A 22,731-nucleotide genomic window follows, 5' to 3' on the forward strand; every position below is an offset into this window, starting at 1 on the left:
GTCTTTTGACCTTTGAAGCCATACTTTCTAACTTTTCTCTCTTTAAAAGAAAAAATAGTCCAGCTTCTTCCCCTGCTCCCCCTTCCCCAGCCTGGTGTCACTGTTGCCTCCTAACTCTTCTTCCTTGTCTGTTTCTGAATTAGGCTGCCAGAGCTGCGGAGAGAGAAGGCAAACACAAGTTCTTCAACCAAGACATGAATAGCATCTTACTGGAGTAAGCCCCCTTACTGGTTGTAGAAGTCAGGCCTTGCAAGCCTTGAGGAAAGCGAGAGGGAAGAGGCTCCCTAAGGAGAGCATCTTAGAGAGAGCATAGACATAAACCTTAGAGATAAAAAACCTATGAAGAGCAGTTGCAGGATTTGGGTTTGGCTAGTCCAGGGACACAGTGGCTAAGACGCTGAGCTTGTCAATCAGAAGGGTTGGTAGTTCAGCAGTTTGAATCCCTAGCGCCGAGTAACAGGGTGAGCTCCCATTACTTGTCCCAGCTTCTGCCAACCTAGCAGTTCGAAAGCCCGTAAAAACTGCAAGTAGAAAAATAGGAACCATCTTTGGTGGGAAGGTAACAGCGTTCCGTGCGCCTTTGGCGTTTAGTCATGCCAGCCACATGATCAGAGACGTCTTTGGACAGCGCTGGATCTTTGAAACAGAGATGTGCACCACCTCCAAGAGTCGGGAATGACTAGCATGTATGTGCGAGAGGAACCTTTGCCTCTCTTTGGGCCATCACTCACCAGGTGATCTTAGAAGAAGAACAATTTGGGGAAATTTGACAGCCCCATTGCATGATGATGGGTTACAAGGAAGGGGATGGTTCCCATGGCATTATTGTTTTACTTGGCAGGGGGAATTATATTCTGTTTTGAAGGCAATGGTGAAATGTTCCTAAATGTTATTTGAGAGAGGTGTAAAACCTTTGTTCTGTGGATTTAACCAGCATTGATTTAATCAGGGGGCATGTTTACTGATCAGGCAACACTTAGTTAGTTTACTTTATTGTCATTGCACATCGTACAACTAAATTAAATACCATCTTCAGTGTACATTATAACTATAAAAATAAAAACACAAACACACTTCCTTCACATGGTATATAATTGAAATTGAAAACCTAATATTGCATTAATATTGCACTGTACCGTAGAATTCAGTATAGTTACTGTCCTGGGATAGAAGCTGTTTTTCAGTCTATTTGTCCTTGTTTTTACTGTCCTGTACCCCCTGCCAGATGGTAATAGTTAAAAAAAAAAAAGGGAGCCCAGGATGAGATGGATCTTTAAGGACATTTTGAACTTTCTTAAGGCAGCAGAGCTCTAAAGCTCTTCCAAAGAGGGGAGGGGGCAAGCTATGATGCTCTGGGCAATGACGTTGACCCTCTGGAGCGCTCTCCTATCTGCCCCTGTGCAATTGGCAAACCCCAGACACAGGAGCAGTAAGTTAAAATACCCTCTATGGTGCAGTGGTAGAAGGTCACCAGCAGTTTTAGGGAAGCTGGCTGAACCACCGCTAAATAACTCTTCTTCTTCTGCCCTCAGTATAGAGCTGCAAACCCGGGAGCTGAATAGCCAAATACGATCAGGAGTCTATGCGTATCTGGCGTCCTTCTTGCCCTGCAATAAAGATACTCTGATCAAGCGGGCCCGGCGACTTTACGTGTATGAACAGGTGAGTGATTGGGGGGGGGGGGAGAGGAAACAGCTGCTGGCAAATGAGCCCTTGCACATAGATGGGCAATTTGCGTCCCTCCATTGAGTTGGAAAGGCTTTGCAATTGGTCGCTTCTGGCAGCAGCAGTCTGGCATTTTCCTTAGAATCTACTCTCCCAGGTGAGGAAACCGAGAGGAAAGTGCAGGTGGAAAAAGAGTGGAAAAGTGGCCCTGTGATTTAGGCGTAGCTCTAAAGAATCTTAAGATCAGCCCAACTTCCTTTTTTCCCCTTCTTTTTACGTTGGGGAAGAATCCTGGCTGAGGGTGTGCTTATTTGCAGCATTTTGATGCCCCTTTTTCAAGTAGGCTCAGAGGGGAGACAATATTTGAGGGGCTGCCACAGGGAGAGGAGGGGGTCAAGCTATTTTTCAAATCGCCTGAAGGCCAGACCAGGAATCATGGATGAACAAGGAGGGATTCAACCTGGAAATAGGGAGAAATTGTCTGACAGCGAGAACAATCAACCCCTGGGACAGATAAAGCCCACAATTGTGCTTTCTTAGGGGGGTCGGCTGAAGGAGCCACTTCAGAAGCTGAAAGAGGCTATTGGCAGAGCAATGCCTGAGCAGATGGCCAAGTACCAGGAAGAATGCCAAGCGCACACCCAGGCCAAGTTTGCCAAGTACGTTTGTCTTTTGTTATCTCTCCGGTCACTGTTCCCTGCGAGTTCTCTGCAGATACTCTAGGCTCGGTAAGCCCTCGAGTCGAGAACAGGGGTCCTCAAACTTTTTAAACAGACTGTTGGGGGTGGAGGGGAACTGGCTGGAGGGGCGTGGCCAATTATTTTTTATTATTTAATGGATTTATAGGCCACCCAATCCCGAAGGACTCCGGGCGGCTTACACAACAAAGAAGTAATTAGTAAGAAAAAGTAAAAGAAAACAATTTAAAACATCACCATGCACCCAATCTGATCGGGGCTGGACCTCAGTACTGAGGTCAACAGCCCCAGGCCTGCCGAAATAGCCAGGTTTTAACGGCTTTTTGGAAGGCCATGAGAGTGGGTAAGGTCCGGATCTCTGGGGGTAGCTCATTCCATAGGGTCGGAGCGGCCACAGAGAAGAATTTAGCAGTCCATTAAACAATACACAGAAATTAAACTTTAAATTTGTTATGCTCCTGGTGGTGGAAAGGAGGTCAGTAAAGGGATGTGGCTGCCTTTGGGGGGTGGGGTCAGTAACTTCTGTTGTGTGTCTTTCTCTCCCTGTCTCTTTCTTTCTTTCTCCCTCCCTCCCTCCCTCTCTCTCTCTCTCTCTGGAGGCTGGGGAGGCCAAAAACGGGTCCCGTTTTTGGCCTCCTCAGCCTCCAGTACCACTCTGCTGCCCCAAAATGGGCCCGTTTTTGACCTCCCGGGGCCTCCACATGTCTCATTTTTGGCCTCCAGAAGGCAGGTGGTGGCTGGCGGGTAGGTGGGGCGATGGGTTCCACCACAAAATCGCGGAGGACAAAATCACGCTTGACGAAAGCGCGCATTTGACGTCATCACAGCGCGACGAAAACATCGCGCTGTGATCGAAAAATGTAAAAATAAAGCTAAAACCTTACCCTAACCCCCCCAAACCTAACCCTAAACCTAACTCTAAACCTAACCCTTAACCTAACCCTAAATCTAACCCTAAACCTAACCGTTAACGTAACGCTAAACCTAACAGTAACCCTTAACCTAACGCTAAACCTAACGCTAACGCTCTAAACCTAACCCTTAACCTAACCCTAACCCTAACCCTTACCTTTATGTGAATCGGCTTGGTTTAATTTTAATTTTATTTCAATTTTTAATTTTTTTCGTCGCACTGTGATGACGTCACATGCGCGCTTTCGTCGAGCGCGATTTTGTCCTCCGCGCTTTTGACGGGTCACGGGGCGATGTGGGCAGGGCAGCCTCTTGGTCCCGCACGGACCAGATTAAAGGCTTTGAGGACCCCTGATCTAGAAGCATAACCGCTGAGAACTCTTGGGATGCCTTCTTTATAGGCTGATCCTAGGCAGGCCGAATGTTTTTGGGAGAAGGGCCTAGTGGTGCCTCAGTTATCCTTTTCCTTTCTCTCAGGATGCTGGAAGAGGAGAAGGACAAGGAGCAAAGAGACCGGATTTGTTCGGAGGATGAGGATGAGGACGATAAAGGAGGAAAGAGAATCATGGGACCTCGGAAGAAGTTTCAGTGGAATGACGAAATTAGGTTTGGTGCAAAACATCTGGATTTTAGAACCCTGTTCTAGGTTTGTGGGAGAATGCAGTCGCCTTCCCTCTGGGAATGTGGGTGCCTTGCTTTCCCCTTATCACGGTTGGTGCAGGTTGTCCTTGACTTACAACCATTGGCTTTGCAACCATTCAAAGTCACATCAGCACTGAAATAAAGGATTTATGACTGCTCCTCACACTTATGACCAATGCAGCATTCCCCCACAGTCACAGGATCAAAATTCATGTGATTGGCAACCGATATGTATTGATAATTGCTGTGTCCTGAGATCACGTGATCACCATTTAGGAACATCCCAGCTGGCTTCCCACAGACAAAAGTCAATGGGGGGGATGCCAGATTCGCTTAACAACTACATGTTTCACTTCACAACTGCAGTGATTCGCTTAACTGCTGGGGCAAAAATTGTGACATTGGGTGTGACTCAATAACCACCTTGCTTTGCAATGGAGATTCTGGTTCTAATTGTAGTTGTGGCCAAGTCATTTGGCACCCTGAAATTTTAAGAGGCCCAACTTCAAAGCAAGAGGCTTACTAGAATATTTCTCAGGCTATTCAGTATCATTCAGTATTTCTAAAGGCTATTTAGTATCATTTTTAACTGGTTTCTGTTCAGGAAAAAAGGCCTGCTAATAACAATGGCAATAGCCCTTAGACTTACATGCCACTTGCATTGCTTTCCAGTCCTCTCTAAGCAGTTTACACAGTCAGCTTATTTTCCCCAACATTCTGGGTCCTCATTTTACCCACCTCAGAAGGATGGAAGGCCAAGTCAACCTTGAGCCTGGTAAGATTCAAACTGCTGGTAGAGTTAGCCTGAAATACTGCATTCTAACCACTACACATGAAGGAAGGAAGGAAGGAAGGAAGGAAGGAAGGAAGGAAGGAAGGAAGGAAGGAAGGAAGGAAGGAAGGAAGGAAGGAAAAGAGTAATAGCACTTAGACTTATATACCGCTTTACAGTCCTCTCTAAGCGGTTTACAGAGTCAGCATGTTGCCCCCAACAATCTGGCTTCTCATTTCACCCACATCGGAAGGATGGAAGGCCAAGTCAACTTGGAGCCTGGTGAGATTCGAACTGCCACATTGCAGTCAGCTGGCAGTCAGCTGAAGTAGCATGCAGTATTGCACTCTAACAACTGCGCCACCTCAGCTCTGACCTACATTAGTGTAATTGGTGACTTGCATAGAAAACAAAATACAGCATACAAACAACCTCCCGAAAACCCATCTTTTGGGGAAATATTCAATAGGAAATGAACAAATGACCAAGCAGAGTCTGACTAACATTGAGAAAGGGAAAGGATACATCTCAACCATCATAGAAGCTAAATACTCAGAAGCAGATTTCTGTCAGGCATTACAAGATACTAAATAATGAAGTCTGGGAAACATATTTCATAGAGTTCATGTCATGGTTGCTTAGGTTGAGGTGGCATTTGAGGTACTAGGTGAGAAACATCCCAGATGTGAAAGCTGGACTGGCAGCTTGAGATCATATTTAAAATAGCTCTTTCAATCTCCGTTAAATGACACTGTATGTAGGGTTTGGGAGATAGCCTTGGAAAAACCTGATAAGCGTGTCAGGGTTCCAAGTGACAGACCCATATCAAACAAAACTCTAAGGCGGGTAGATTCCTCAATGAATAATTTTATTGGATGTATCATATTGGCACAGGCTAGTGAAAACGGATTCTGATTAGCCCCACGTTTTTCACCTAATTAAAAGTCAAAATTTTCCGCTTTCTCAAAACAATCAGTCACACATTCCAATCAGGATACTGTCCAGTTAGGTGACTCCAGTCCCCTCCTTCTGAGCACCTTCAGGAATGTCCTTGGTTCCCAAGAGAAAGTATTTTGTTTTGACTACAACACCCCAACTATCTCCATTGCACCCTCCCTATCCCTCTTCTTTCAGTGTGTCAGCACTGAAGTCTCAAAATGGCCATAGTCAGGCTTTGGGTATGTTATTTGGAATCCTGACAGCCATTTTATTAGAGATTCAGGGATGATAGCATGTTTTTCCACCTGTAGGGATTTGCTCTGCCAAGGTGTGAAGATGAAACTGGATGGGTATGATGTGGAGAAGAACAAAGCTCAGTCCATGGAAGACTGTGTAAAAACATTCCTAGATGCAGAAGTCAAACCTCTTTGGCCAAAGGGATGGATGCAGGCCAGGTAAGAGAAATGAGATGCCACGGATTCCTCCTGTCCCATCTAATCAGTCCATAAGCACCTTAGATGTAGTAGGACTCCCTCCCAACAAGGTGTTGGCCATTTTTTTTTTATTCCTCAGATCTTATAAAATTGACTACATATTTCATTCATGCATGTGTCACCATGTTAGTGTGCTCCTTCTATATAATTTTACTACTGTTATCCCTGTGCTCTGTGCCATACACTGAATGAAAGAGGTTAGAGGAACAAAAAGCAAATGGTTTTGTAAGTGTTCATAGTGAATATCTGATCTGGAATTTGGCTTGCAATGAAGTTTCTAGTGTTGTGTTTACACTATAAAGAGGCAATTAGATGGCTATCAAATGGGCGAAGCTTCAGCCTAAACCAACCAAGAGTAAATAATGTGAATGAAAGGCTCATAAAAAATAATGTGAATGAAAGGCTCATTGTTTGCTTTGAGCGGAATGGTAGCTATGAACTTCTGAAGAAGTGGCTCTCTGCGCTGTTTGTGTAAATTGGGATGGTGTAGAAATAAGAGTCTACAAGTGCCAGAAAGCCTTTGTCCCGTAGTTAATAGGAGTTGTAGCAGGAATTTGTGATTCTTTTTCTCTCAGAATGACAGTATAATGGGGTATTGTTTGATTAGTCACTCAGAATAGAATCATAGATCTGGAAGGGACCTTGGAGGCCTTCAAGTCCAACCCCACTGCCCAAGGCAAGAGACCTTATGCCATCCCAGACAGATGAATGTCCAATTTAGTTAGATTTAGTTTACATTTAGTGAATTGGATCAAATGCTCAAGTGAGTTAGAATCAATTGCAACCAGCTTGCCTTCCATTGGAGATCTGTATACCACATGGGTCAGAAGGAGGCCTGAGAAAATACCTACAGACACCTCACATCCTGATCACAATCTTTTTCCACTGCTCACCTCAGGATGCCACTATAGGGCATTGTATCCCAAAACAAATAGACATGGGGACAGTTTTTTCTCTCAAGACATCGCTCTGTTGAACATGTAAATCCCACATCAGTGGGAATTACATATTGTCTTTAAGCATATTTATCCATTCATTATATGTGGCTGTATTACTGTTCTCCTTCTCATCTTCCCTATTACCTTCTGCTGTTGGAATATTAGGATTATATTACTTTGTTGTTTGTATGTATACTCAGAGCTTATGAACTGAAGACAAATTCCTTGTGTGTCCAATCACACTTGGCCAATAAAGAATTTTATTCTACCAGATAAAACAAGATTAGAGGAACAAACTCTTCTTCAGGATGAACCAATGATGTTCAAGAGATGCTTTCTGTCTTTTCTCAGTGGCTTGTTTTACAACCCTAACTTGACCATTTTTTAACAGAGAATGTTATTCCTGTAATTTTGTGGTTCAGTTCTTGTCCTAGAAATCCTTATTCCTGTTTTTTTCAGCACCCACTCCCCCTTTTTTTGTGGGGGACCAGTTTCGGCTCAGTTTCTCCCCCCTTCTCTTCTTTTCAGGACATTGTTCAAGAGAGCAGAAAAGTGCACAGTCATCTCACTTCAATTCCGTGAGTATTTCTTACATTGCCAGGACAGAAATGGGTATCAGGAGTGAAAGACGAGGTCCAGACGTGAAAATACAATTAAACCGATCTGCTTAAAATCTTGGTTCAAAGACTGTGCACAAGAACCTTCTCAACTAACAGCTAGCACTTACTTGGAGTTAGAGAAGGCTCAATAGGACTTAAAGGAGGCTGAACATTGTAGCTATGTAGGGATACTAGACTAATTCCTTTTTTTAACTCCGCCCCACATTCTGCCTTCCTTCTCCAACAGTGCGACTCCCTCACTGCCTACCAAGTTTAATTGTTGTCATTCAAAACGCAACCGTCTGTCATGCTGTTGCTTAAAATTTTGTGAGGACTGTGCTTTTGTGCTGAGTTTAAAAAAATGACTCAGAATTAAAACTGTATTACAAGTAAGGTCATGTTACAAATGTACTACAACCATAGCAAGAGAGTATGCTTTCACTACTAAGCAGCAAAAGGCACCTGGCTACCAATCAATGGGGCCAACAGAGACCCTTGTTTGACATCTCTGTTATATAGTGTCAAAACTCATCCTCTAAACTCTACATGCAGATTTTTCCCAGTTTTCCTGCTCACTATGCTTTTAACTGGAAGTGCAAGCAAGTTTAATTACCGTATTTTTTGGAGCATAAGATGCTCCAAAGTATAAGATGCACCTAGTTTTGGGGGAGGAAAACCGGGGGGGGGGGGATCTGCCTCTGCCTCCCAGCAATTTGCCTCATTGCAGCAAACAGCCCATTTCAGTTTCAGCACAGTCTGATTAACACAAGCAGCTGATTGTTGGACCTCCAATCAGCTGTTTCTTTCATAGCCTACTGCCGCCTCCACGAACCTCATTTTCGTCCTCTGCATCCCGTTTTCAGCCTCGGCGCACCCCATTTTCTACCCGTTCCAGGTGGTGGGGATCAGAATGGGCAGAAAATGGGGCACACAGAGGCTGAAAACGGAGCGCAATGAGGCCAAAAATGGGATGCGGAGGCCGAAAATACAGCATGCCAAGGCTGAAAACAAGATATGGAGGCTGAAAATGGGGCCTGCGGAGGCGGCAACAGGCAATGGCAATCCCTGCAGCCTGAAACAGCTGATCGTCAGGAGAAGGATCCAACTGATAATCAGCTGCTTGTGCTAATCAGGCTGTGCTGAAACTGAAACAGGCTGCAAGGAGGCAAATTGCTGGGAGGCAGAGGCCAAAGGGTAGGGCCCAGTGGGTGGCGGGTATAAGTGTAAGGGTATATTCAGTGTATAAGACGCACCCAAATTTTCACCCTCTCTTGGGGGGTGGGGGGAAATGTGTGTCTTATATTCTGAAAAATACGGTAATGGCTTTCAGCAGGGAGATGTTCCATTTTACATGTGCCAATTCTTAAAGAAAGTTACTGAAATAAATTTTAGAGGTTTAGAGTTTTAGAGGTTTTATTGGGATTTATGCCGCCCTGTTTCCCTGAGGGGACTCAGGGCTGCTTACAACCACAGGGAGGGGAAGTGCAAGGTCAAAACAAACACTTTGTGAACAAAAGAAAAATAATAAAACACAACTTCATTCAGCAATCAAACACTCGGGCGGGTAATTGGAAGCCTATCCCCAGGCCTGCTGGGAGAGCCAGATCTTGAGGGCTGCGCGGAAGGTCTGGATCGTGGTGAGGGTGCGGATCTCCATGGGGAGCTCGTTCCATAGGGTCGGGGGCAGCAACAGAAAAGGCTCTCCTCCGTGTGGTCGCCAGTCGACATTGACTGGCAGATGGAATTCGGAGGAGGCCCAGTCTGTGCGATCTGATTGGTCGATTTAGGGAGGTAATCGGCAGAAGGCGGTCTCTCAAGTACCCAGATCCACTACCATGGAGTGCTTTAAAGATGTCATCATTATCCTGAAGCGCACCCGGAGACCAACAGGCAGCCAGTGCAGCTCGCGGAGGACAGGTGTAACGTGGGCGAACCGAGGTGCGCCCACTATCACTCGCGCGGCTGCATTTTGGACTAGCTGTAGTCGCCGGATGCACTTCAGGGGCAACCCCATGTAGAGCCCATTGCAGTATTCCAGTCTAGAGATCACAAATTGGATTCGTGTTCCTGTTTGAGCAGTTTTATGGCTTGCCCCAAACACCAGAAGGCCCCCAGGTTAGCAACTGTGGCGAGTTTTATTACCCTGCATTTTATTCTCCTGGAAATAAAGCAAACCTCCCCTTCTCTCTCTTTCTCTCTCTCTCTTTCTCTCTCTCTCTCTCTCTCTGTTGTGTTTCCTTCAGAACCAAGAAAAAAGTGGTGGCCCCTCCAAAGGTGAAGGGAAAGGTGAGTGATTTGGTAAGACTTTCACAAGAGTTTTCAGCCCCGGGGGAGGCGGGTGGGGGAGATGGCAGAGGATGCCATCATGATGAAGGTCTGACTGGGTTTGTATGAAAAGTGGTCTCCAGACTGGCTTTGATCATTTGTCTGAGTGCAAACTTCCTAGTTCCACTTTTCAGAATTGTACGAAGCTTGTACTACCCCAGGGATAGTACAATAACTAACTAATGAGACAGTTGTTTTCGGCGTGGAGATAACAAAAAGGGGACTGAAAAATTTGGAGTCGTTCTATAATGCAGGGGTGTCAAACTCAAGGCCCGGGGGGCAGATCCGGCCCTGCGGGGTGCTTAAATGTGGCCCACGGAGCTGCCTTGGAAATAGCAAAGGACTGTTCCACAGTGCCTCTGCCAGGGAAAAGTGCCACCACAGTGCCTCTGCCACTATTGCACAATGCCTTTGCGTGCGGCCCTCTCGAGCTCCGGCTTCCCTGGCAGAGGGTTGCAGGAGGACGTCGCAGCAGGAAACGGAGCTCAGGAGCCTGTTTCCTCTGGCAGAGCACTCGGGCCACCAAAGGCGGGTGACATCGAGCTGGCCACGCCCACCCCAGCCCCTCCAAGGTCAAACACAACCCTTGATGTGGCCCTCAATGAAATTGAATTTGATACCCCTGCTAGAATGTATTTCTGAGCCCTAGCAGAATAGTAGTATGTCTCCAAAAGCGATCACACAAAGCTCTTTGACAGTTGGATTGACTTCTGAAAGGACATTTCTCACAGAACTGTTGTTTGTGTGTTTTTAGGAGCCTTCTGGCAAACCGGAGAAGAAGATTCCCCTTCCCGTCCCCTTGATCCACTCCAGCAGTGCAGTTTCCCTTTCTCCAGAGTCCCAGGGAGTTGTCGTCGGCCTCAGCCCTCAAACGAGGGAACTGTTGGCTATGAGTTCAAATCCAGTCCCCAGTGGCATGGCTGGTGCTGCTCCTCCTCCTCCTCTTCCTCCCCCTCCTCCTCCTCCTTTCAGCATGGACGATTCCCTTGATGAGGACTTGATCCATCACACGACTTCATCTCTGGAAGCTGTCTCCAAGGAACTGGCTGCGCTCAACAGCCGGGCAGGAGGCAACAGCCCTGACTTCACGCTCTCTCCAGCTCTGAAGATGCCCGTGGAGAAGCCCTCGACTCAGGCCAGCTTGGAAGAGAAGAGGGTCTTCCCCAAAGCGGCCCCCACCCCTGTTCATTCAGCCGCAGGAGGCTCCGTGCAGTCCCCACTCAATTTCTTGGCCGAACAGGCATTGGCGCGGGGTCAATCTCCTCCAGAGAAAAAAATCGAGGCCCCTCCTTACAAAGAACTCCCTTGCCAGAGTCCTCCTTCCAAGCATCTGGATGCCCACCAGGCCAAGCCGAAACACCACAGCCTGCCCCGGGCACTGCAGCAATGTCCTCAGACCTCAACCCCGGTGCCGACCCCCCAAGTCAAAGTGTTCCCTGTGGTTGCTCAGCAGCAGAAGAGCTTTCCCCCTTCCCCGCCTTTTGTCAAGCTGCAGAACCCCAAGATCATCTCCCCACTGGCTCAGCGCCCTCTCCTCCAGCAACAAGTCAAGACCCCCGCCAAGGTTCCCACCTTCCATTCTTCCTCCTCTCCTTCCGCCGTCGCCTCCTCCTCCACCATCTCTCCCAAGACCCCCAATTCTTCAGTGTCTCTGAGCTACGTCGGGAAGCACCCCAGCAGCCCCAGCTCCTCGGGGCCACCGTTTAAGTCGCCCTTTGTGGCCCTGTCCAGGCACGTGGCTTCTGCCGGGAACGTCTCGTCCGGCATTTCCTCAACTCAGAGCTCCCCGTCGAGCGGCATCCTGCCAGGCGCCTCTGTCCCTTCTGGGCAGGCTCCCAGCCGCTCCTCGCCCAGTTCCATGGTGAAGAAGACCCTCGTCCCTCAGAAGCTGACTTTGGTGGCTCCGCCAGGAGGTCCTAACGTCAGCTCCAGTGGAGGGACGCAAGGAGTGGCCAAGCTGCTGACCTCTTCCCTGAAACCTGCCGTGGTTAGCAGCGCCGCATCCTCTACCTCTGGGCCGGTGAGTGACTCCTAAGGATGGCCGGGAGTTTGGCTCAGGGACTTTCCGAGTTCAAAGGGCCAATCGGCACTATCCAGATAAGATGCAGCTGTTTCAGATTGCAGATATTGTTGTGCACTTTCGTCTTCCTGTCCATTTCTTTTTTTGAAGCCACCTAAAATTCAAGGTGTCAAACTCAAGGATGCAGCCCACCAAGTACTTAAATTTGGCCCGCAGAGCCGCCCTGGAAACAGTGAAGGACCAGCCCGCAGTTCCTCTGACACCAAAAATGGAGCTTAGTAGGGCTGTGCACAGCCATCAGAGGCTCCATTTTCATCTGCGACAGCCACCTGAGGCCCTCTACCAGCGAAAACAGACCTCCAGGGAATCAAACACACACACACATGCACACCAACTCCATTTTTGCTGGCAGAGTACTGCAGGAGGACATTGTGGCCAAAAATTGAGCCCAGGCATCCTGGGCGCGACCTTCCCTAGGCTCTGTTTTCGCTGGCAGAGGGTTGCAGGAGGCTGTCACAGCCAAAAATGGAGCCCGGGTGGGCCAAGTAACATCAAGATGGCCACGCCCTCCCAGCTCCCCCAAGGTCAAACACAACTCTGATGCAGCCCTCAATGAAATCGACACTGAAACAGGTGAGGTGTGCCCAAATGTCCTTGAACCCAGCTTAGGAGACATCCTGCCTGAATGCTTGAAACTAAGCGAGGCTTGGAGAGCTTTCAAATTTCTGGCCAGTTGGTTTTTTGTTTTGTTTTTTAAACAGCTGCCCATCCCACTTTATTTAATTTGGGGAGTCCACAGGCAGTCTATTGGCCCCTGGGTGCCAAAGATGGTTTGCCAAAGGGCAGCTGGACTTTCTTGGTTCTTTTCCTTGAAAATGTTGAGCTTCTCATCTAAAATGCTTCTTCAGTTCTGAAGCGAAGAAGTGAACTGAACAGAAGAAGCTCCTTGGGTGAGAAGCGAAACATTTTCAAGGAAAGAAACCAAGAAAGTCCAGTTGCCTTTTGGAAAACGACCTTGTGACAACTATGACCTGGATGATTGAGAATCTCCATGGACCTGTTGATCCTTCTGTTAAGTGGTGATTTTCCTCTCCCTGTCTGTTAGTGCCATCTATAAATGAAAGATCCATATATTCAGTGTGACCCAAATTGCATTCTTCCATAAATGGAATAAAACCTCTGTTTCTTGATGCCTATGGGGATCCTGAATCATCCAGGTCATAATTGTCACAAGGTGCTTTTCCAAAAGGCAACTGGACTTTCTTGGGGGGGGGGGTTTCTCCTTAAAAAACATTTTGGTTCTCATCCAAGAAGCTTCTTCAGTTCAGTTCACTTCAGAACATAGTGCACACAGGGATGTGAACAGTTTGCACCCTTTCGATTGCCAAACGGTTTTCTTTAATCCTTTAAAAAGCCAAAACTTTTATCACAAGCCTACACAGATATTGTGTTGAATGCCTCAAAAGATGGAATGGAATAGAATATGGAATGGAATGGAATAGAATAGAATATGGAATAGAATAGAATAGAGTAGAATGGAATAGAATATGGAATGGAATAGAGTAGAGTAGAGTAGAATGGAATAGAATAGAATATGGAATGGAATAGAATATGGAATGGAATAGAGTAGAATGGAATAGAATAGAATATGGAATAGAGTAGAGTAGAATGGAATAGAATAGAATAGAATATGGAATGGAATAGAGTAGAGTAGGATGGAATGGAATAGAATATGGAATGGAATAGAGTAGAGTAGGATGGAATGGAATAGAATAGAATATGGAATGGAATAGAGTAGAATGGAATAGAATAGAATATGGAATGGAATAGAATAGAGTAGAATGGAATAGAATAGAATATGGAATAGCGTAGGGTAGAATGGAAGAATAGAATATGGAATAGAATAGAATATGGAATAGCGTAGGGTAGAATGGAATGGAATAGAATATGGAATGGAATAGAGTAGAATGGAATGGAATAGAATAGAATATGGAATGGAATAACAGAGTTGGAAGGGACCTTGGAGGCATTCCAGCCCCTGCCTAGGCTAGATACTTCCCTAGAAACTTCCCTACAGGAAAACAATGGATTAGCAGTTCTAAGCCAAGTACTTCTGTTACTATGGTATAGGAGACTTTTTTTTTTTTTTTTGCAAGTGCCAATGTTTATTTCAACTCGTGCTTGTCATAATTTTGGGAAGTGGGCGTAGCAAAGACCTCTCCTTTGTAAAACGATTGAAGCCTGTTGATCTATACTGCGGGGCCTGACAGTTGAGAAAGTGGCATTTTGCTCTTCTGCTCTGATTGGTCGTCGTCTTCTCCCTCCCCCACCCTTTTCCCTCCTCCCCCATCTATCTACTCTCCCTCTCCCAGAAAGGAACCGGTGGAGCAGTCCTGCTGACCAGTTCATCGTCTTTGAACGTCCTGTCTCCTTCCTACAAGTCCAACAGCCCAAAGCTGCCCACGGCACTGAGCTCTGCTCCGCTGGGGATTATCTCGCCGATCCCTTCCTTCCCTCTTCACGTGATCTCCTACAGCTCAGACTCTTCGTCCAAGGCTGGGGTGTCGAAGGACGTGGTAGTCACAGGACCGGCCCCAGGAACATTCCATCACAGCGTTGGCCATAGTAAGTGCTGGCTGGGAAATGGGGGGGAGCTCATGTGCTGGGGGTTATAGCCTGCAAGCATTGCTGCAGATGATGTGCTCTCCATGCTTCTACATGCACGCCTGCTCTTGCCCAAAGGGATCCTTTAAAAAAAAAAAACTCATCCCCTTGAACTGGTGGTCCTCTGATGAGTTACGAAGATCCCTTCCTGTCTCGCTCATGTTTATGTCTGTCATTGTCTCTGTCTTCGCTCTGCTTTTGCATCTCAACAATTCTGGGCCTGGGTCCCGTCCTGTCTTTCAAAAGCTGTCCTTTTGGTTGGGACAATCCATCACGGAATACCTTCTCATGCACATGACCTCCTTAAGCCTCCTTTTCCCTTCCTTTCATCCACTGACACCGCATGGGAGGGGTCTGAGATCAAAAGTGCTTCTGTGGCGCAGCTCCAAATGCAAAGTCCGTCATGGATGCGGTGGCTCAGTGGCTAAGATGCCGAGAAATCAGTTTGGCAGTTCAAATCCCTAGCGCCAGGTAACGGAGTGAGCTTCGGTTACTTGTCCCAGCTTCTTCCAAAGGGACCACCTTTGGTGGGGGAGGTAACAGTGTTCCGTGCGCCTTTGGCGTTTCATCATGCCAGCCACATGACCATGAAGACGTCTTCGGACAATGCTGGCTCTTTGGCTTTGAAACAGAGATGAGCACCGCCCCCTAGAGTAGTACATTTGTGCAAGGGGAACCTTTAACTGAGCCGTGGTGGCGCAGTGGTTAGAATGCAGCACTGCAAACTAACTCATTGCTCACTGCCAGGAGTTTAATTCCTGACTGGCTGAAGGTTGAGTCAGCCTTCCATCCTTCTGAGGTCAGTAAAATGAGGACCCAGATTGTTGGAGGGGGACAGTATGCTGACTCTATAAAGTGCTTAGGTCTGTAAAACATTGTGAAGCAATATGTAAGTCTAATTGCTATTACTTACTCCTATTTTTCAACTTTTTAAGTGACTCTGAAGGGCTTTTGCCAGATGGACCTCAACAATTAGTCAAAAACATCCCATAGGTTGGAGTTAACATACTTTCTAACAGACGCAAGATAGAGCCAAGTCTCTCTGCATCACTAATATCGATGATGTCACCTATTTTAATGAAAACCTCTATGAGAAAACAACCGAGCTCAGAAAGAACACAAATATTCTCCTTTATTGGGTAGTCTGTTTTGTCTCTCTGACCAGCAAGACCCCTCCCCTATATTTCTGGAAGGATAACCACCTCCTTATGAATTTCACCGTTTCTTTGGAAGTATTTGTTGGTGATTTGTACCCCCTAAAATAGATGCAGATCCCTGAGAGATAAAATATGTTCCAAATAGGAGACCCACTGCTGAAATCCCGCCTTTTTTTTTCCTGCACTGGTGCTGGATGATGGGCTTTGCATTAAATAAACCCCTGGTTTCCCCAGGCCTGACATGACCTTGAGCATCATTTGTGGTGTTATTTGGTCGCTGTTCCCTTCTTCTGGCTACGCTTTTTGTCGTTATTGTATCGCAATAGCTCTCCTTGCTATCAGTTGTTGTCGCCGGGCGCTGTAGCTGGAATTATGTAGTGGCGTATAATTATTTGATAAGTAAACCTGTGAGATGGGAGCAGAGAATTAATGTTTTGGCTCCGGCAGGGAGACAGTCCAGGCTGCCCCTGCTAGCTCATTCCTTGCGAACCGCCCTTTCAAGCGATGACTTGACCTGTGGGAAGGGAATCGTTGCTGGGATTTTGCCCCATCCAATGCCCTGCGCCCCTTCAGGTACGTCGTTTTTTTCAGAGCATCTGATTTATGTGTTCAGCTACTGCCTCCAAACTCTTGGCACATCAGCCAAACAGCTGTTTACCTTTACCGGTGAATTTAGCTGAGCAGCCAATCCAATAATGAGATGAAAGAGGTTTGCTGGAGAGTTTTTGGCGAAGGTTGGAGGGCGGAGGGCGGGTCATTTTTCATCTGAATCCATCCACAGATCATCTTCGGCTCATTTGTCTTCAATGTACATTTGTTTCTCTTCCTCCCTCCTCTTCCTCCTCCTCCTCAATCCCCCCCTCTCCTTTCTAGGTCTTCTGGCTGGGTTGTCTACCAGCCTCCATCAGGCAGTGCCGCCTGCCCATTTATCCCACAGTTTGCCAGGTAACTCTTCCGTCACTCTTGCTTGGTTTTTGTGCGCCTCCTGAGTCATTCAGCGGGCACCTCCTGGACGGCTGCCAATTATGACTTATTTAGTGAACGGCACATTATACAAGGACCAGCAACATGCCGTATATTAACATGTCATCTCGATTAGTAGAACCCAATCTATATACCATATTTTTCGGAGCATAAGACGCACCTTTTCCCTCAAAAAAGAGGGTGAAAATCCGGGTGTGTCTTACACACTGAATACAGTATGTTTGGCCTACCGAAACCCCGTCCCCTTTGCAAAAATGGACGTGCAGAGGGTTTGGGAGGCTTGCAAAATGCTCCTGCGGGCTGGGGAGGGCAAAGAAAAGCAAATCATGGTGTGTCTTATAGTCTGAAAAATATGGTATATGAGTGAAATGCAACTCACATGACATCACAAACTCTCCAGAACCGTGAAGCCTACAAACTTGAAATTTGGCACACATGATATTTCGAAATGACCATCAGATCATTAGTATTTCTTATATTATTATTAACACGCTCTGATGCTAAGGAGTTAGGCGTTCTACTCCCCACCTGAAAAGATCTCTGTTCCGACTGTCCAAATCTGTTGCCCAGCTCTGCTTGTGGGCTACAACACCCGTCAGCAGAATCTCTCTTCATTCGGAAGCTGAGCTCCATACAAATCTACCTTCTCCCTTCCCGATCCTGGAGGCTCTTCTCTTCTCACTTTGTGATGCAAGAGGGTGGATTAACCAACATCATTAAAGCCTGACTTGATCATTGCTTCTGTATATGCCCAAAGTTACAAAGTTGTAACTTTGAACGGTTACTCAATGAACGGTCGTAAGCCGAGGACTCGCTACAGGTTTGCTGCAATTGCAGATTTAATTAGGGGTGCTGATTTTGTTTCTGTTACTAAATGTATTGTTGCGCTTTATGTTTTTAGCTCTTTGGGTTAGAACAGAAGGAACTGTCTGGTCGGTCGATGGATTTTGTTTAGCTCAATATTGTCTCCCAAGGCTGAGAACCACAAGATTTCAGAGAGGGATTGTATCTAGGAGAAAGGACACTATAACAATTGCAGTACCACTGATCTGTAGTGGTTTTAGATGTCTCCGTTAGCAAGACAGGGAAGGCATGTCATAAATAGAAACACAGCGTGTAGAAATACTGTTTGAAGGGGGTCTAAAGTGGGCAATTCTTGTTGCCTTCATTTGCACATATCCTGAGCCAAAAAGCAATCCTTTATGTTGACGAATTCCAGTAGTATCTTTAAAGACTTTTATTAGCTGAGACCTGCCCTCCTTTGTCATTGAACTGAAATGAGAAGCTGTGGTGGTTCAGGTAGGGAGGCTATTTCCTTGCACCACTGCCTAGTAACCAGATGAATGATATTTTATTCGAACTGTGCACGTCTCTGGGAGGCTCGCTTTTTGTTTACTAAAGCAACTTCTGCAATGTAAAATTTTCCTTGCAAAACATGAAGTGGACTAGTTGCGTTAGTTTTTTTGTTTGTGGCAAAGTCTATTATTATATACTTTATTCATTAAACATAAAACTCAGCCAACTGAACATTCAAAAATGCATCATAATTACCAGTGACTGGTGCTAATGGTTGATACGGTTTGCTGCCAGCGTCCTAGGTATCAACCAAGTACCTTCTTAATATATAAGATGTTCTGAGTAGCACAGTTCTTTGCAGTTCCGCTGGTGTTATTGCAGGAAGCTGCAAAATTATTATTGTTATTATTATTATTATTACTGTTATTATTGTTCTTGTTGTTATTATTGTTATTATACATGTGGGTGGGTTAGTTGGTGCTTGTATGAGTTTGATGTTGATGTGATCAATTGTATTATCTTATGGCTATTTTCATATAAAGTTGTTTATTTATGAAGCAACCCAGAATTGTTCTGGAGTTGGACAATCTGTAAATGTGGGGCCTTTGGTGCTCCCTGAGCTTGGTTGTTTTCTTTCAGACGTCATTATCCGTAACATCATCAGTGCTATTCATGTTATCCAGTTTGTATAATGAAACGCTAGTCACTAGCACCATGTTACCTTGTTGGGTAATGAAATGTCTGCCAAAAACAAAACAAAAAAAAAAAAAAAAAAACCCCAAGCTCAGAGAATATCAAGGGACCCACAGTTCAACCCTGATCTACAAGTATTCTCCTTTTTAATCGGAAAATGTATTTATTCAACCAATTAATCAGCCAGTTAAGTCTCCTGCCTGATCTTCCTCAAGTAATCCATTCTCCATATTTTTTTCATAAAGTTTTTTTATTTTTCATTTTCATAACATAATCACATGTATACTATTGCATAGCCAACATTGTATTGTATTATTAAATGTTTATATCAACTCCCCAAAAGAAAAAGAAAAAAACCCAGTTATTGGTTCTTCTGCTCTCCATACACTATATTTGTGCATTCACTTTCTTCTCCCTCTCTCATCCCCCTCTCTACCTCCTTTCTTCTCTCTGTCCTCCTTCCCTTCTCTACTTCCCCTTCCTCTCTCCCCTTTCCATTCTCCATTTTTCTCTTCCTCTTACCCCCTCCTACCCTCTCTCCTATCCCTCACCTCTCTTGCCTGTCTTACCTCCATTCTCCATATTGTGGGAGATAAGAGTTTATAAATAAATAAATTATCTCTCTCTTCCTGCTTCCCTGCCTCTAGTGTGGTAAGCTGGACATAGTAATTCCATCCTTCCCTGTGAATCTATACTCTTGAAAGAAGTCAAAAGTGTGATTGAAGTATCTTTTAATAGCTAAGACTTTGGAACTCTACTGCCATGTATATTCATGACCCTTCCTTTTATGTCTCTTTCAGATAGTTCTCAGCTACACAGCAAAGGGCCCAATGTACAACCGAGGAAATTGTGACAGTTCTGGAAAAAAAAAAAGAACACAACCAGCTCTAGGGGGGAAAAAAAGCCTGCAGAATAATGCAGCAAGGGAGCCTCACCTGTTGTTTCCTTGCTTTTCCTTCTTCGGTGGAATCGATCTGTAGGTCCCCTACTTCCCCTTATCCCAGTTTGGACTAAGATTCTTCCCCCGGGGTGGGGTGGGGGGCGGGGGCTGTCTGAGCTGGATACCGAGGAAGGAAGCATTCCGCAGGCCCGACTCTCACTTCAAGTTCCTCCAAGGGGTCCAGATCAGAGGGAGGCGAGATCCTTGGAGCAGATCTCCCTGTGGAAGCCAGGTCCCATGAGTTCCTGCCAGGTGCCTCTTAATTCTGCAGCGGAGTCCTGCAAAGGCCCTCGCTTCTGCCTGCGGATGGACTGGCTAATCGGAGCCACCGCCCCAAGTGAATCTGTGTGTTGCGGGGAGGGTGTTTCTCCTCCTCCCCGAAAGCTTTGCTGATCCTTACCTGGAAGATCTTTTCCTTCTCCGTGGCAGCTCTCTGGTCCTTCTCAGAAGGAAGTGAAGACTTTAGAAGGCCTTAAGATGCACTTGAGGACCCTCGAACGCCGATTGGGGGGCTCTCTATTGGCAGTTCTAGTTACCCTGCCATCTTCCCTATTCCCAATAAGCCCAGTCCTTCTCCTTCTCTCCACTGAAGACATCGGATGGGGTTCTAAGCCCTCCCTTACTCACCCCCCCCAATGGGTCAATGTGTATAACGAAGCTGTCATTTCAGTGCCTTTTGATGGTGGAGCCAGAATGCAAGCTATCCCAAGCTCTCTTTTTTTAGGTGGGAGCTCGCCAGAGCTTTTTAACGTTCTCTTTTTTTAAAACATCCTTCTCTGTTATTTAAGGCGCATCGGGATTTATTTAAGGGAACTTTGGGGAGGGCTGTAGGGTGGGTAGGGGTGGCCCATCCTTATCCCCATTTTAACTGCACTCGCTGGTGGATGCCGTGCTGATAATGTGGGGTGGGCATGTCTGGGAAAGCTGCCAGTTCTCTCCTGCATTGGGCAAATCAAGTCAAGGCAGGGACTTCACGCTTTGCTGTGAGACCTGGCATGTTTTATGCACCCAGTGACTTGATGCGGGGCACCTTTGCTCACATGCAGTTGCCTCTTTGTGCCTGGAACAGCTGAGAGAGCTTCCCCTTATGCTCTGAGTGGAAGGGAGATGCCGAGATTCCATTTTACTTCAGGACTTAAATCATTTTCTAAGTAGACTTTCCCCCCTCCCCTTCTTTCTTAAAACTGCTTAGTTGCAACTCTTTAACTGGCTGGGGATATATATATATATACTGAACAAAATTCCGCATTGGTGACAGGAAGGACATCCAGCCATTAAAATACTCTGCTTGCTCCATTAGGCTCACCCTGCAAAGGATTGTGGAGTCGTTAAGTGAAGATGATGATGATCTGGTCTGGAGGTTACTTTGGAGTAAAGCTGATCTAGATTTTTGGTTTGGTTTGGCTTGGCTTGGCTTGTCGCTGTTCTGTTGCTGCTTCTAGAGAAACAGATGCCTTGCGGGGGGAGAGGAGTAATTTAACAGTACAGGCATCAATTATCCCATTTTGTGTGTGTGTGTTTGGAGCTTAAAAAAACACGTTTGAGCTCACACAGTACAAGGCTCATTAAACTTGCTGGGTGCTAAGTTGCTACTCTTCAGCCAGAGTTGCAGGTGGTGGTGGTGGTGTTGGTGGTGATGGTGGAATTCTTTTTTCTTGCAAACTCAACCCGAAAAGCTTATCAGCCCAACTTGAGGTCTTCTTGCGGCCAGCGGAAATTGTTCCTTGCAGCCTCTTCTCCCATCTTGAACCCCAATTTACTGATTCTTCCACTCAAACGGAAAAAAAGCACTTGATTCCTCAATTCGTCAAACCCCTTTTTTAAAACACAGACACACAGCGAGTTCTGTTTGATTTGAGACAACCCCTCTTCCCCTATCTTAGAAAAAAAAATAGTTCTTTCCTTTGAGGTGTTTTAGGATTCTGGGTTAATTTCTGCAAAATTGTTTCAAGTCTTTTGCATTTTTTTATTTTTTTGCCCTATTCTTTTTCCCAAAAGTTAATGTTGGCCTGAGTTATTTCTGTTCAAAAAGATGCAGCAGCAGAGCCAAAGACTGCATTTTCAAGTCGCCAAGGGGTTTTTTTTTGAAACACATTTTTCTTTTTTTCATTACATGGATTTTGGTTGGGGCGGTGGTGTTGTGTTTCCTCATAGCTCAGTTCTACTCCATGTTAATTACCTCTTGAAAAGCTGCTTTTTATCAGTCATAGGAACAAGCAATTGGCACTTAGCAGGATCTGGGCCTTGCATGAGCCATTATCCCTTCCCCCTTCTCTCTTCTCCCAAAAGCTTTGGTTGCTACCTGTGCTGGTGCCTGCCATACCTGGAGGAGAACCCCTCATCTATTTAAAACAAAAAAGGAAATGTTCACAAAGCCTCTTGCCTCAGGGAAATGTTATGTGGTGGAACTTCTGCCCAATCTCTCCCCCTCCTGCTTTCCTCCCTTCCCCTTTTCCCCCCTCCTCCCATTGTGTTTTAAGAAGTAGAACTTAAGAAAGCAAGCCATGGCGCAGGGCAAGATCAAAGAGCGGTGGGCGGGGCAGGCGGGGTGGGGCTGCAGTCCCTCGAGCTGCTCCCCCAGGAGCGATGTCTGCCCTGGCTTTGACTACTGGGGGAGATTTTGTTTACGGTGGGCATAAGCCCCACCAGATGGCACTTAAAAATTTTAAAAATCAGCCTCATTTTATGTGCGGAAAGAGCTGTGATTTATTTTTGTGTGTTTGGAGAAAAGTGGGGGTAGGGGGGGTTGAGTGGGGAAAAGGCAGCCTTTCTAGGAAATAAGGAGGTGGAGGGGACACGGAAAATGATTAATCTTGTATACTGCAACTTAATAAAATTGAGGTTTTTTTCCAAGAACATTTTTCATTGACTCCTAAATGAGGGTTGGGAGGGGGGGAAAGGCGGGGGGGGGGTCTATTGAAGGGGAGGGACACCTGCAATCAGATGCAAAGCTCCTTGACGTGGCTGAAAGATGGATGAGATGTCAGATCTTA

The 22,731-nt window shown here is 46.0% G+C and overlaps 1 protein-coding gene across 1 annotated transcript in view; it reads left to right on the forward strand.

The window, feature by feature from the left end:
- The window catches only part of UBN1 (ubinuclein 1), a 44,044-nt gene extending 22,428 nt beyond the window's left edge, over window positions 1-21,616 (forward strand). Inside the window, exons 9-20 of the mRNA XM_032230365.1 lie at window positions 144-214; window positions 1,533-1,662; window positions 2,206-2,324; window positions 3,753-3,881; window positions 5,940-6,083; window position 6,477; window positions 7,589-7,638; window positions 9,903-9,945; window positions 10,739-12,004; window positions 14,377-14,629; window positions 16,699-16,770; window positions 19,599-21,616. Coding sequence (XP_032086256.1) covers window positions 144-214; window positions 1,533-1,662; window positions 2,206-2,324; window positions 3,753-3,881; window positions 5,940-6,083; window position 6,477; window positions 7,589-7,638; window positions 9,903-9,945; window positions 10,739-12,004; window positions 14,377-14,629; window positions 16,699-16,770; window positions 19,599-19,651 — 2,331 coding nt within the window. The 3' untranslated portion in view covers window positions 19,652-21,616. The remainder of the gene's footprint in view (window positions 1-143; window positions 215-1,532; window positions 1,663-2,205; window positions 2,325-3,752; window positions 3,882-5,939; window positions 6,084-6,476; window positions 6,478-7,588; window positions 7,639-9,902; window positions 9,946-10,738; window positions 12,005-14,376; window positions 14,630-16,698; window positions 16,771-19,598) is intronic.
- Window positions 21,617-22,731: the final 1,115 nt, after the last annotated feature.

This window comes from Thamnophis elegans, chromosome 14 (assembly GCF_009769535.1).
Source record: "Thamnophis elegans isolate rThaEle1 chromosome 14, rThaEle1.pri, whole genome shotgun sequence".
NCBI classification, from domain to species: domain Eukaryota; kingdom Metazoa; phylum Chordata; class Lepidosauria; order Squamata; family Colubridae; genus Thamnophis; species Thamnophis elegans.